This window comes from Seriola dumerili, unplaced genomic scaffold, assembly GCF_002260705.1.
Source record: "Seriola dumerili isolate Sdu_G_001 unplaced genomic scaffold, Sdu_1.0 BDQW01000291.1, whole genome shotgun sequence".
NCBI classification, from domain to species: Eukaryota; Metazoa; Chordata; class Actinopteri; order Carangiformes; family Carangidae; genus Seriola; species Seriola dumerili.
In genome coordinates, this window is record NW_019174546.1 from 5861319 (window position 1) to 5876967 (window position 15649).

A 15649-nucleotide genomic window follows, 5' to 3' on the forward strand; every position below is an offset into this window, starting at 1 on the left:
CGTGATGGATGATGAATGAACAACACGTACACAAGACAAATGTGTCGATTTCCCTAAATCCAGGGAAGGCTACATCGTTTTATTTGAGTGTTTATTAATAGGTCAACAGTCAGCCAAGCATCCAAGCATACAACAAGTTACTCTTTAGCTTTTGCTTTGTTTCACGTTCTGAACGTAAAGGAATTACAATAGGAAAATTAACTTGGAACAAAAATAAAACAGAACCAAAAAAAAAAAAAGATATTTACATACTGCATTATAAATATGTCAAATGTACATCATTATACACAAGTACCAAAGATGGTCGGTTAATGTTGAGACCAAACAAAAGTACCTTAAAAATATGCCTAAAGAGAAACAAAAACAACATATCAAAATATGGTTCATGGGTCAAGAGGACCAAAAAACGAGTTCAGTTTGTTTCTCTAGGAGGAGCTTGTCTTCAGATAAAAGCATTAAGCTAATATGTACACTTCATGTTGTGGGGGGGGGGGGCAGTTTCTAGTTTTTTTCTGCATCTACAGTATGTAAATAAAGGTTCAGTAATCACTGTACACATTAAACTCTCAGTTATCTCCTCCTACACTGAAATGAACTTAAAAAAATAAGTTGGTCAAGTAAAGATCAGAAATAAGGCCAGTACCAGAATACAGTACAGAGAAATTTGAAGGTAAATGGTTGAATTTGTGGTTGGTTGTGTGATGCCTTAAGAGGATAGCTTGACATTTTGGGATACATGTGTATCTGCTTTCTGAGAGTTCGATGAGAAGACTGACAACATTCTCGTGTGTGTGTTTAGTACCCAACCAGAGCTGTTAGAGGCAGTTAGCTTAGTTTAGCTAGCATAAAGTCTGGAAGCATGGGGAAAACACTTCAACATGCTCCTCTAAAGCTAACACAATAACACAACATATCTTGTTTGCTTAATGCATACAAGAACAGAAATATAAAAAATGAGAATTTGTGTTTTTAGAGGCAACTACATGGTGCTTTGCTACGCCAGACTACCTGTTATGGGCTAGGCTAAATGCCTCCCGGCTCCAGCACTGTACCTAATGTACGGACGTGAGTGGCGTATCGATCTTATCATTTAACTCTTGGCAAGACATACAGCATATTTCCCAAAATGTTAAACTTTTCCTTTAACATTTAGCTTTCTCCTGGATTCACAAATGTCCATTTTTTACCAGATTAATTTTCATTTTCTGTAGAAAACAAACAAACAAAAAATCCGTAAAGCAACAACAAAATGGTATTTAAGGTACCAAGTTAATAACTTGCTCTGTAAACTTACATCCTGCCTTTGTAAACTTATAAAATCAAGACGGTTTAAAACCTTAAAAATGGCAGTTGAATTAATGGGAAAATACACTGTAGACATTGTGCCAACTCCACCTGAAATTATTTCTTGCCCAAGTCCTATTTACTAAATGAATGGGCTTATCATCTCTGTGGAATACTGTACATTTGTATTAATGCAAAGAGAGTCAAACTAATTATACTTCCCTCTATGAACCTCCTTGCTTATTTGAATCCCTAAATGTCACACTCATTTCACTCACTTGAATGCATTTCGTTAACTCCCTGCTTTTAGGCTGACAGGTTCTCAGGATTGGGGAGGGCACATTGGGTTAAGGAAAAGGAAATGGTTGTTTTTTTTTAATGGACTCTAAAAGTCAGAGTAACTTCTTATAAGGAATAAGGTGAAGGAACAAGAACTACTTTTTACAGAGGTCTGTACATTAAAACACAGTTATGTTCCCAAATCTTCACTGTAAGGTGTTTGTCTTCTCTCCAGTGTCCTTTCTCCAATGTTCATGAACAGAAATGCCCAGTCGCTCTCTGCTGCACACGGTCACAGACGAAGACGTAAGCACACACGTATCGTACAGTATGTACGGACGTACACACACAGTACCATATATGTATTTCACAGCAACAATAGAGGAAATGCACTCGAGGGTACCAGTTTTACAGCCACAGGAGGTGAATGGATATTCCAGTATGCTTATGGTTTGAAATCGTGTGAATCTATGTCAAACAATTATCAACACAATCTAGTCAATCGGAAAATTACTCCAACAAAGACATCATGATGGTACAATTCCACTATTTCAATCAAACCCTTGAATTTGAATGAATTCTGATTGAAGAGGCACACTTACAAAGCCATGTGGCTCGAGGGTCATAAAACATTATGCCCCTTAATTCCTTTACAGTCGTGGACATTTTTACTGGAGGATCATGATAAGGGTGGTGAAGGAAATGACTCACTTTCACCCCATAGGAATTCTGCAATCAGCTCCTTTTGGATGTTCCGAATCCATTTTCCTGTGAATTAAGTATCTAAATCATTTGAACTTCTCAACTATAATTGCTTTGCCTTTGTATATGAATAGTATGTCAAGAGTTTGATAGCTGTGTTGAAGACATGCATCATTACTAAAGCTGTAACAGCCACTGATATCATGGAAGATTTAGTTTCTTTCCCACATCAGTGTTTTGTCACTTCGAAAACTATTCCTCACAGTTTTGTGTTATTATGCCTTGGCTTGAAAATTTGAAAGAAGTTTCTCATTCACGCTCATTATAAAATCAGTTCACACCGCAGAGGGGGGAAGACATAAAAAGGAAATGTTCAAGCATTAAGGAAATGCTTTTCGTAGGGTAGGTATGAATGCCAAAGTAAGTCATTTGTTTGGTTGACGCTTAAAAAACATAAAGCTTAAAGCTGATCATGATCATTTCAGACCAAGATTGAATGAATTTAACTAACAAAACAATTAAAAAATAATAATATAAAACAAACAATGTACAATGTCCGAACCCCACACACCCACTTCTTTCAGCATAGTGGAATATCAACAATGAGTCCGTCACTCCTGATATCTCTCCATTGGTACTGATTCTGGGTTACACAGTGTGAAACAGAGGAGGAAGTACTGGGAAGAGACAAGGGTGGGTGCAGGTTTTCTTTTTTTTTTTTTTTTTTCTTTTCCAATGTCCGTCTGCGGCTGCTCTCTGGCTCCTACATGATGCTGATACTGCGGTTGAGCTCACACTGGGCGTTGTTGTTGTTGATGTTGGGGTTGGGGTTTGGGTTGCGGCGGCTCATGTTGGGCGTGGGCACCGAGGTCAAGGTGCTCGTATCGTTGGGGCAACCGTGCTGAAGTAAGATGTCTGCACACTCCTGGCTGCCAGCTCGCCGAGCGTAGGACAGCGGTGTCTGACCACGAGCATCCCGACTCTTCACATCCACACCGTACTGTAGCAGAAAACCAAAGGTTGAAAAGTTAGAGCGGACAGATTTAGATTTCACAAAGTTTTTTTTTATCAGTATTTGTTTTCTATTATTAAAAACAGGCAAAAATTGGAATTAAAACTTAGTTCTATTAAAAGCAATGTTACCATGATTTTCTCTTTACATTATCCTTTTCCATTAGATTTGGAAAAATAAAGATTTTTACCACATAGTATGATAATACAACATGCTCAGTGTAGTCTGTATCTGCCTGTGCCAACACTGCATTAGAACTGCAGTATGTTTTTGATGCTTAAGTTTGTGAAATATTGAAACCCTTTATGGCCCAACCATAACATGACTCATTATAAATTACACACATTACATGACAATTAGCTATATTTCAGCCTTCTGTATTTTTTCTGGGAGTTTTTCTTTGGAGTTTTCCACGAAGTTGAAACTAAAAAAAACATACAAATTTGGGGTATTTAGGCCAATTCTATTATTTTCAGACTCAGTATATCTAAATTTGACTACTTTCTAAACAAAGGATTCTGAATTTCTCCACAAGACTTTTACTTCGAGCAGGTTAAAGAGATAAATCAATAAAATGTAAATGGTAAAGCTACACGAGTCTGTGATTTCCTAATCATTTCATTGGAAGTTTGTCGGAAAGATCTAAGTAATCTGGTACTAATTTTAAGGAAAATAGAGACAAATGTCTGTGACATTTATTTTAGTTAGTTAATTAAAACATTTAGACACTTTCTTTTGCATTATGTGGGATGACTTGGATCTATAACCTCAGTATTTCTAAAATCCTGGCTACAGACCTGCCCTGTTTATAATGAAGGGCTGGCACATCTGGCAAGATTAAAGAGGTTAACTAGCTGTTGGGCAATCTTTCCTTTCACACTAGCTCACGTGCCCAAATATAAATGCAAACAATAACAATGTTCATCCACCTCTGACTGTTCCCTGCAGAGTCAGAGGAGGCCACTCACCCAGATGAGTAGCTGTGTGATGACCACGTTCGCCATGGCACAGGATAGGTGCAGAGCGGTGCGTCCGTCTCCGTCCCCGTAGGTCTCGTTAACCTCCTCCTTGGTGCCGTGGGCCAACAGCACCACCACCAACCTCAGGTCATCCTCCACCACCGCCCGAAGCAGCTGCTGCCCCAGGGGCACGTCCGACTGGGGCAGCCCCACCACGAACAGCTTCTGCTCATACTTGGCTCGGATCCAGCGCTCCTTCTCCTCCCTGGAGAGAAGGAAATGACAGGGACGCTATAGTTCAGGCCGGGTAAAACATGATGAACGCGCTATGTGCAATTTAGCACCTAAGTTAGAGAACTTCCAATGCATATCTCATAATTCGGAGGCAGTGATTTAAAGGCAAATACACGTATAAAAGGAAGAATGTAGACACACGAGGGAAACATTACAGTAATTGGCCTAAGAGACTCACTGGTGAGAAGTGACATTTCTAAATTATTAGAGCACAGGAAAGCCACTAGCCTCTACTATCGCAGTGGGAAATAATACAGTGAGATGGGCTGCAGAGATGAGAGAATGCCAAAGGGTGTGACGCTTTGGGCAATATTCCACTTTCTAGTGATTACAGTCGACAGCAAGACGGTTAGAGCCTGGCCAGCTTTCTAAAGGTTACATATCTCGAACAGCATGTCTGCTGCGGACAATACAGGAAGGAGGGGGACTTTTTTTTTTTTTTTATCAGCGCTGTCGGCTGTCAGTCTGAACTGATGGATCCCCTCCACAAAAGAGGCAGTGTGTCTCCGGGCCCCAGTATCCCTTGGGGTGGCTGGGCCCTGAGTCAGATCGATGGGGCTGAATGGCAGCCAGAGAGGGACGGCGGGATGCGGGGCTCCTTCCCTCCAGCCTGCAGCAGAGAATAGAGACTGAGGGAAGACTCCATCCTCTATTGCAAAGCAGAATTCTATCTATTGCTCTCCATCTTGACCCCCGTTTCTTTCTCTGCCCACATACAAACTGTCCAAATAAGAAAGAAAAAAAAAAAAAAAAAAAAAAAAAAAAAAAAAAAAAATCAATATCAATACGTGAATGACTGAGCATGCCCAGTGTGGCACTAACCCTGTGACCCTGTCAGCCGGTGTGATAAGGGGAGCAGAAAGAGGCTGTTGTTTGGATTTGTGGGTGAGTGACAGAGAGGAGAAGGTTCGTACGGATAAGTTAAAGCGGCGACGCTAGCTAGAGTGACAAGGCTCTCATGGGATTCTCTATCAACGGGCAGAGGCTCAGCAGCAAGTACTAACTGACAATCTAATTCACTTCAATTCTATTTCATCATAATCACAGCAAAAACAAACTCAAACAGTACAACTTAATTAACCTTTTAGATGAGCAATGGGACATCACATGTACACATTAAACTGTTCATTTATCATCATGTATTAAAGGGTTGTTTCACCCAAATTACAAAAGTAGTATTGTGCCATGCAGATATATTTGGTTTTATTTGCCCAGGTTTTGAATGCAATTGTGTTTGTGGTACTTTGAAATATCAGAATTCTGTTATTCTATGTTTTTCTTATTGCCCGCAAACCAGCCTCACACCCTCTGGTTTCTATTGAAGTTTAGTAGTTTTATCCAGATTTTACTCTAATAAGAGTAAGAAGTCTATTTGTCTGGGACTATTTTCAGCAGCGGATTAATACACATTTGAAACACTAGTGAATTTACAGCTGTATGTCAAAATAAATTACTGTGCGTCATATTAACGGAACATATCTTATCTTAGCTTAGTTTAGCTGGAAATACTTTGTATTGAAGTAATCTGCATGGCTTAACACCATGGGAGGTAAGTAAGAATTTTTTTTTATATGGGTCCAAACAGTCCTTTAAGTATATCCCCAAATAATTTTTCAATTTTCAATTAACAGCAGCCATTTTAACAACTGTGACCAGTTCAGAATTAGTCACTCTCCTTGATTACGACCTTAGCGGCTAGGTGTCAGGGCTGCCAACTCGCCACAGACAGCAACCGTTTTCAGACTCATATGTCAGCTGCCAGACTCACTTCACAGAGCAGTTCGTCTTACACAGAGGAGCCTGGCACCGGCCCTAACTACAGGAGTTAAGGATGTGAAGCCTTTATCAGCGAACCAAGCACAAACTGATTAACTGCAAAACACAACTGGAAGCTCATAAAGCAACTTCACCCACAACCTAAAATTGTCTTAAAGCTATTGATTCTATAAGCAGACGGGAACATTTTTGTTATGGCCTGGAGGAAAATGTGGAGGAGAAAGTCTGTTACCCTGCTCCACCATAAGCAAATCTTTTCTTAAGGGTGAGGGTATTATGTGAACAACAATACAGCCCTAATGGCAGGCAATTGCAGTGGCTCAGAGTTTTATGGTGTAAGACCTCCATCAATCCCTACTCAGTCATTATGTGTGGACAAGCCTGTTAGCAAATCAATTGGCCTTAGAACCAGTGGACTGCTCAGAGCAGGAAGGGGCTGTCCTGCCCTCCCCTCTTATTTCCGGTGAACCCTTTGAAAACAAGTCTTTTTCTTTGCCAAAGAGGATAAAGTATGTCTGAAAACACTACAGCCAATGAAGTCATCCTCGCCGCAAAATCTACAACCTTTCACAAAAAATTTCGAAGCATGTTTAAAAAAAAAAAAAAAAAAAAAAAAAAAAAACCCAAACAAATCAATCGCTAAGAGCTGTTGTCCAAAAGTTTGTTTCAGAAAGCTACACCATGAATGAGATGCTGAATCTGTAGAGCCCAGTGAATTGATATGAGCTAAATGAGGCAGAAAGTTAGCACCAAGATGTGAAACAAAAAGGCTGAGGAGAGCCATTAAGAAGACGTCAACGTCTCAGAAAGGAGCCCTGAGGACACTTTGTTAGCCTCTGCTACAAAACCAGCCCTGGAAACCTGCAGGAAAAGGCCTCACTCACTGCTGATGCTGAGCTCTAAATTCAACCACGGTTCTTTTTTAGATGGTCCACTTTAACCAAAAAAAAAAAAAAAATCAGCAAGGCAGTGGTTTTTAAAAATTCCCCAGCTGCTGCCACTTGAAAGAAAGAGTGTGAAAGGAAGTGAAATGGTAATCCCCCCTCTGTCTTTTGTTTGAAATAGAAAAACAATCCAAACAGAGGTAGGGTTTAGACAGTCAGGGGGAAAACTGAGACCCTTGAAAAGGACACTTCCTCACCACAGGAGGAAGAAAAATAAAATCAGCAGATTTAGCATGTCAAAACGCCTGGTCAGAGTGGGAGGGGGGGGGTTGGAGAGGGAGAGCAGAGTGAATTTTCACAGCATGGGGGGATATTAAGGAAATTGAACTGATGGTTACTCTTATATACACGCATATACACGGGCATGGGTTAGCAGACACCACCCTGGCTCGAGCGCATACTTGTTCTAAATTTCTCTGTTGCTTGGGGGACAGAGGGGAGCTCAAAGTTCCCAATAAAAATGCCTGAGTCTCTCTCAACTAAAAAACAAGCGGTGTTTGCTTCGCCGCGAACGTCCTCCATCATTCAGAGTTATCTCGCAGACGACCATCATTGTTGAACTTTCTTTCATTGAGTTTTATTTGAAAGAAATCTCCGGGCAAACATCAAAATGCTTGCTGAGTCTTAAGTGGAAATGGGATTCCTGGTGTCCCCTTTCATTTGCCTATGCAGAGCCCACCTAGATAAAGGCAGCCTTAACAGTGGAGAAAGGCCTCTTTTATAATTCTATTAGAGCTCTGTCCCTTCAGCTCTGTTGAGCAATGGATCCTGACCCTGACTTAATTAAGTGGCAAATGGCGGAATGATTCTCCTAAACCCAGCCCACGGAGTCAAGAACACATGACTGAATTCAAATAAAGAGGTACAAACAAGGATAATTAGTCAAGCCTGAAAGACAAAGGCGAACGGGAATTTATAGGAAGGGAAACTGAGACAGAGGGGGTGGAGCCAGCGGTGGAGTAGCCACAGAATGTCCAATCTGACCGCCTGCAATAAAGGTGCATTGGTCCATAGGAAGAGGAGGATGTCCGTCCCACCACCAGCCCATCTTTCAAACACACACTGAGTCCTCCTAAACAATCAAAGCTTCTCGAGCTCCTCCTACTCCTCCCCGAGCATCCAAATTCACTGCGGTCACATCAAATAGACGCACTGAAGGGGAGAAATGGTGGTGTTGAAGGGTTTGAGGGGGTTGTGGTGGGTGTTGGGGGGGGGGGCTTTGGGTCTGAGCAGCCTGAACAGACCTCACAGTGGGGGGCGGGCAGCTTGTATGGGACCGATTCCCATGCAGCCAGCAGCTTCACTTCCACAAACCGAGGGGAGGGAAGAGACAGGGAGTGAGGAAGAGGGACAGCAGCAGAAAGACGGAGAGGGGGCTGAGAGGGAAAACGACAGAGATGAAAAAAAGCGCACACAACAGGGAAAGAAAGCTGGGCCCCAAAGCATCAAAGGTTGCTATGGGAGAGAAATGAAGGAGCAACACAGTAAACGCCGCAGCAAAAAAAAAAAAAGTGCTAAATAAGGCCCCCTATGGTCCAGCGGGTACAGTGTTGACATGGTATGCTCTGCTCTGAGAATAACGGCTGCAAAAGAATGAATGCAAATATTTTTACAAGTGGAATCGATGCCACTTTTCTTGCTTGCAGAGCGCCGTCCGACCAGATGACTGGGACTCAAAAGGTTGTTGTGTTGGAGCTCTATAGATAGAGAGGCCAGCAGGAGAGCATCTGGGTGCCGTAGGCATGGCGGAGGGATGTGTTGAATATATTGTGACATTAATGAGGTTGTCAGACTCCTCATGATGGAGTGGCTGTGTTTTTGTGCCAGCAAAACTAATACCTTTAAATGCTCATGCTGTTAACCCCTGCTGAACCCTCGCCTCACATACAAAGCTGAGGGGACGATAACACATGCCCTTGCTTATGTATGCAGCCTGCTTCACAGACCTACACATTTCCTTGTTCACGTCATCGGGCAAGAACTCTTTGTAAGGATTTTGTAATGCTTACAATATTGAAACTAAATCGCACGACTGAGTGGTCTTTACCATAATGAATCAGTCACTTCCTCTATGTGTACCTGGCTCTGAAACCCGGTGGCATGTGGGCAATTAGTGACTGTGGTACCACTTCTCCCACACAGGGCTAATTACTGACCTGTGGGTTTCATTTAGAGAGAGAGAAAGAGAGAGAGGACAGGAGGACATGGGAAGACCCAGTCATTCATTTGTCTTAATTAATTACTCTTTCCTCCACCAGGGCTCCTGGCAAGGCCGGCTATTCTAAAAGCTCTTCTGAGAGATGGCGTTCCAGCACTCCTAACCTGTGAGTAGCCTGGAAGCTTTGCTCTGTGTTTTGGGGACTAACATAGAGGACACAGGCCAATGTGGGTAAATTCCTAAAACAGGAGTCTTATGGCCTCTGCGCTGATGTTGTAAATGCAACAAAAACGGCTTCGGGAGCACGAGCCAGGATGCCACTGCCGGGGCAGAAGGGGTTAAAGCAGGCAGCGGGGCCAGGTTTGGAGAGGTTAGCGGTGTGATTCATTTTTATTACCACGCAGCCCCTGCAGGCGGCAGGAGTGGCAAATTATTTCTGAAACAAAGTGGAGGGCTCTCATCAGAGCTATTACCTGCCTGTGGCCGAGGGCGGCGCGGAGCCTACAGAGGGTGACAGTGAGAGGCCCGCGTCAGTGAGGGATAGCCGTCCACATCCGTCCACGCTCCAGACACAGTAAACGCCGCAGCATGAGAACTGCTGTCTGTGTATGTGTGTGTGTGTGTTACTGTGAGTGTGTGTGTGTGTGTGTGTGTGTGAGTGTGTGTGCGTGCTTGTAGAAGATAAGGGTAAAGTTAGTCGCAGGACCTCCCCCACAGTATCCGTCAAAATAGTCTGCGGTGTTTTCTATCACGAGCATGCCAAGCAATTAGAGGTGACATGTAAAACACAATGACTCCCAGGTGCTAATTAAAAGAACAACTCCCCTCCGATATGCTGACTGCAGAGATCAGCCACAATGCACATCTTCCACACATTTATTATCACAGATTTAGCTGTGGCCTGGCCAGATTTGATTTCTGCATTTAATGCAGTTAGTACCAGTCTCTAATGAGGCATCCTTCATAAATGAATGATAAAGTGTAACAAATGGCTTCATTAATGGTTAATAAATCATTCATTATTTATAGATAGGTTATAAGCCATTAATAGGAACAACTTTGGGGTTGAAAAAAAAAATCATGGAATTAATGGCTTATTAGAAAGTGAAGCCCATGAGCATTTATTACCAACCTTTATAACTGTATTATTACCAAATAGGAAGGCCCAACACCAACCGAAGTGTGTTCCTATAAATTGTTTATAGATCTTAAAAGCATTAGCAAGTTATTTATTAATCTTTCATGAAGCCATCAGTTACAACTTAAACAAGCTTTATAACAGCTGACTCATTAGAAAGTGGTGCCATGCATTCTTCTTCTTCAAGGACTAGAACAGGTGATCAGGTGACATACATGTACATATGCATGGATGTAAACATGTTTCCAATTAAAGTGCATGTAATCAGTCTGATGTACACCGGTAATTTCATTGTTGCTGTGCGGCTCCGCGTACGACAAATCTATATATTGTGTTCGTTCGATCCTGAATATCATAAGCTAAACCAATCTTGTGGATGAATGCTTTTAAGTTAAATCTCAAAAATGCAAGGGATAAAACTAGTCTTGCAGGCGACATTCAATCAGACGCTGAGTTGATATTCAGGTAGTTACTGAATCGTTTAGATTAGGTGTCACTAATGTTTAGCGGGGAGTCGGGAGCCATATACTGCCTGCCTAAGTGCCATCACAAAGCTGCTTCATGTCACCGATGTGACACAATTAAAATCCTCTCATAGGTGCTCCACTCTACATAAGAGCAGCACACGCAGAAGGAGAGTCAGGTGAGGATCTATTGTGTAGAAAGAAGAGAAAAAAAAACAAAAAACACACTACATCCCATTAAGTTGGTCATAATTCATCTTTCATGATAAAGCAAAAAATAATTTGATACTAATGTTTACCCCACAAGGCTACATTATTCTATCAGCATCAGAAGCACCTCAATATCCAGTGGCCATATGTGATATTTACAACAGCTGTTTTTTGTCTGAGGATTAGTTATGCTGCAAATGAGATTTATTGTTTGACAGTGAAAACTAATGGAGACGCTGCTGCGGGATAAGATCGGATTTTTAAGACAATGAAGAACCTTCCTGCTCGAGGCGACGTGGGACTGACAGTGGGAGGGAGAGGAATCAACATCAATAATCTTTCATCAAGTCCACAGTGGAGCACTTTAGCACAGATACCATTCAATAAATAACTGTAGGCCATCATTCAGTTCTGAACTGGCCGGAGAATGGAGGATGGATTCAAGAGGAAAGGGCCCGAGACTTCCACAGGACAGAAAAAAACAATGAAAGACTGTTCATTTGCAAACTTCCTTTTAGTTAACATTTCTTCAAGATGACTATGTGTTCGAACGGTCCCAGTATGTGCATGTTAAACTAGATTTGAGGGTACTCACTTACTGCACATTGCTTGGACTACCTCACAGTGAAGTGAGCAGCTTCATGTTATTTATATGGTAGTGCTATAGGTTCAAAACCATTAAATGTTATGTGTTCCTGGGAAAATGGATACTATACTGTCATTGCCCCTTTTATTCAAATTTTCTAAATGACTCTCAGCAAAAAAACACACACATGAATGTGACATCAGGCCAAACTTGATGTGATGTGAATTAAGGTCTTTAATGGTCATGTGTCTCCACTGCTGATATATGATGGTCTTCTTCCACTACATAAAAGCTGCCCATTTAATTGTCTTTGTACACATAACATTAAATTGCTCAGTCTTGTTTTAAGATATAGGCCTATATACTGTTGCTAAAGACTGCATATAAAAAGTGCTATACCTTTAATAATACACCAGCATCAGTAAGACTCAGTAAGACAGTAAGCTGCAAACCCTTGAAGGATCTGTTCACAATATTTCAAGTCGCTCTTAAAACAAGACTGACATGTCCATATGTTCATGGAAACAGATACTAGTCACTGTAGTTGTTCCTCCTGCCCACACTGTGAGAAGATCAGTTCGTCCACTCAGCTGAAGCTGATGCGACGCTTCAACAGCCTGAGTCAGTCAAGTCAAGTGCAGGATTTTCCAGAGTTTGAGTCTTTTTAGTGCAACACTCAAATCTCAAATTCCTGGAAAAATCCCTGCATATCTGTAACAATGATTCTTTTTATTATTGATTAATACAATGATTTTCTTCTCGTACCATTTTTAACTGATTTAACTGCTCACTCTACATAATGTTAGAAAACTGAAAAAAGTTCCCAGAGCCTGAAGTGAAAGCTTCACATTATTAGGTTTTTTTTTTTTACAACCATCACTGTAAAACTCAAAGGTCTTCACTTTACAATTATAACAACCAAAGAAAAGCTAGATACAGATCATGTTTAGCAATTTTGCTTGAAAATGACTAAAATGATTGATCAGTTATCAAAATTTATGTTCAGTACTGGCTGAAATTTAATATATAACAAAAGGAAGTACTCATACAGAACCTCCACTGAATAATAAGTAGATTCTTGTTACCAAAATACATCAAATTACTCCATGTGGTGTCATTAATATGTAATTAGATGACAGCATAATACACATCGTGGTCCTTTGTAAGGCTTTAACACTGGATTTTATTAAACCCTGAGTAATATCAACTGTTATAGCAGCAGGAGTCATAATAAAAAAGAAAACATCTATGTCTCCGTGTTGGTATCACTTTTCCTAACAAAGTTATAAAGCTGTGATGTTAAAACAGTCTAAAGCCAGCAGGGAGACCCTACAGACAGTCTTCGCTGCGACAGACAGAGTGATGACCCGGCCCTTTGTGATGGATATGTGACAGGGCAGCTTGGGGCCCGAGGGCCCGGCTCTTGGGGTGGGGTTTAGCCATAATGGTGTGCTTAATTACCTGCACAGCCACACAGCAGGTCATTAGTCAGACTGGGACGCTAGGTCTCACCTGTCACCAAGAGATAAACAATCCTCCTACCAGATCTGGGTACCTCAGAGGAAAGGGAGCAGATAGTCGTCGAGGTAAGTTGGAGCAGGGTAGCACGGAGTGATTGGCAAAATAGATTTTTTTTAAGAGATGCATATCACAAAAATTGAAAGCTACTTGAATAGAAAAAAAAACTTTGGTTGAGTTTTTTGTTAAATCTCTGAAATCCTCATTCATGTTTACTATTAAACTCCCATCTGTATCCACTGGGACTGAACGGGAACAAAGGGCTTGGGCTGGTTTCATATGTGGTTTAGATTATATGATCTTTTCTTGATTAGCGCTTACATGTCAAGTGACAAACTTGATGGATTTGGAGCTAGTCAGGGCATTTACCAGGTAAGTGCAAAATGTCACACACAACACTCCTTTCATGAATTATGAGTTCCACGTCGAGTTAGTGGAGGGACAACAGATCCTGTGGTGGAAATATTAGATATTACATCCTCAAATGAAGAGACAGAGGGATGCAGACGCCAACAAGCTACTGACTCAAATAAAACAGAAGCATTGTGATCACTATGTACAGAATGGACTCGTACTGAAACATAAAATACTGTGTTCTTGGCTCAATAGACTGACATTTATGGACCCCTGGTGCTTCTTATGGAGCATTTTGTGGTGTGAAGTGCCGGTGCTGAAATGTGGGTGGCTAATAAATGGCAGCTAATGGAGAGAAGACGGTGCTGGCTTCCCGTTCTATAATCTCTGTATGCTTCATTAAGCAGCACCTTTTATTTGCAGAAGGATGCTAACCTGGTGCTGTCGCTCCCCGGCTTGGTGTAGCCCTCCAGAGCGCCCTCCCACACGCTGTTGGCCATCGTGTTTCCGATGGCGGTCATCACCATGCTGAGCTCCACCGGCCAGTCGTCCAGGTCCAGCGAGCGGACACGGGACAGGTGGGTGCCCAGGTTCCTGTGGATGCCCGAGCACTCGATGCACATCAAGGCACCCAGGTTCAAACTTGCCCAGTCTGGGTCTGCATGAGAGGGAACAGAACATGATCATGATGATGGAACAGGAGAAGTCACAAGAGAAGCTTTATTTATTAGTCTGAAATGGATTTATGATGATCTCCTCGAACAGTTTTCATCTTTTTCGTAAGAATGGTTTTCTACATATTACACTGCATTCATACATTCCAAAAAATATCCTCGAGTTATAAGAGAAGCAGGAGTTTTTAACTTTATTTTAATTTTACTTGAATGATTGCAGGTATAAACTTGAATACATTCGGCATCTGCACTGATCACATGAGTTTTACACATCTTAACACCCTTCAGTTTTCAAGGCTTTGATGGGCAAGAAAAGAACAAGCAGGATCCATTACGGCTGAGTCGTGAAGCCAACAAGGATTTGCTTTAAGATGAAGCTCCTCTAAAGGTCACGAGAGGTTTTATACTGTTACCGTGTGGTATTCCTGATGTTCCACTCTTAATGTGCAAGTTTGACTAATGTGTTACCAGTGACAACCATATTCAATCTAAGATGGCAAACAAAGACTGAGGGCCTGATTTACTAAGATCCCAAATAAAGAGCGCTAAATTGCGTGCGCACACGGATAGATTGCGCGCGCTGCCTGTTTGGGCCTTGCGAGTGATTTACTTAGATTACAAGCGCAATTGACTACAGGCGCAAAAGTGATTGAGCCGGCACTATTTAAATGAGGATTTTGCGCGAGTTAAGGGTGTTCACCGTGGCGAATGCAAATGAGCAGATCCAATTGGACCGGAATTGGAGGTGCTGGTACAAGAGGCAAACAAGCACATTTCTGAGTTATAGCAAAGGAATTTAACCGTTATTAGGAGGAACGCAATATGGGAGGCAATCTGTGACAAGGTTAATGCTGTGGGGGAAACCAAAAGAACACCGGATGAAATGAAGAAAAGGTGGCAAGACATTCGTAGAAGAACAAAGGAAAAAAAACGCGCAGAATAACAAATCGGCAAATAAAACAGGTGGGGGACTGGTGGAGGAGGACCCTCTGTCTCCCATTGAACAGCAGGTGCAGCTGATGTTCTGTGATGAGCAGATTACTGGGATAGAGGGAATATTTTTAATTCATTCAGGTACACCACATAAGACATGAACGTGCGTCATGAACGTTCTTTAGCTGTGCAATGGAAAAGCGTAATTGCCAAAAGGGTTTTTTTTGTTTGTGCTTTCCAGCAGGGGCGCAGAAGTGTGTGTGTTTTAATTTGTTTTAAGTTTCAGGAAAAAATGATAGGAACTAGGCCGAACTAAATGTTTCCTATGTCTAAAAGAAAGTGGGCTTTAGTACATAAAAATGTG

The 15649-nt window shown here is 41.7% G+C and overlaps 1 protein-coding gene across 1 annotated transcript in view; it reads right to left on the reverse strand.

Annotated features, from left to right (window-relative positions):
• Positions 1–3010: 3010 nt before the first annotated feature.
• agap3 (ArfGAP with GTPase domain, ankyrin repeat and PH domain 3) overlaps positions 3011–15649 on the reverse strand; it is a 115907-nt gene continuing 103268 nt past the window's right edge. Inside the window, exons 16-18 of the mRNA XM_022757857.1 lie at positions 14114–14336; positions 4246–4501; positions 3011–3265 (exon numbers count right to left, since the gene is read on the reverse strand). Coding sequence (XP_022613578.1) covers positions 3029–3265; positions 4246–4501; positions 14114–14336 — 716 coding nt within the window. The 3' untranslated portion in view covers positions 3011–3028. The remainder of the gene's footprint in view (positions 3266–4245; positions 4502–14113; positions 14337–15649) is intronic.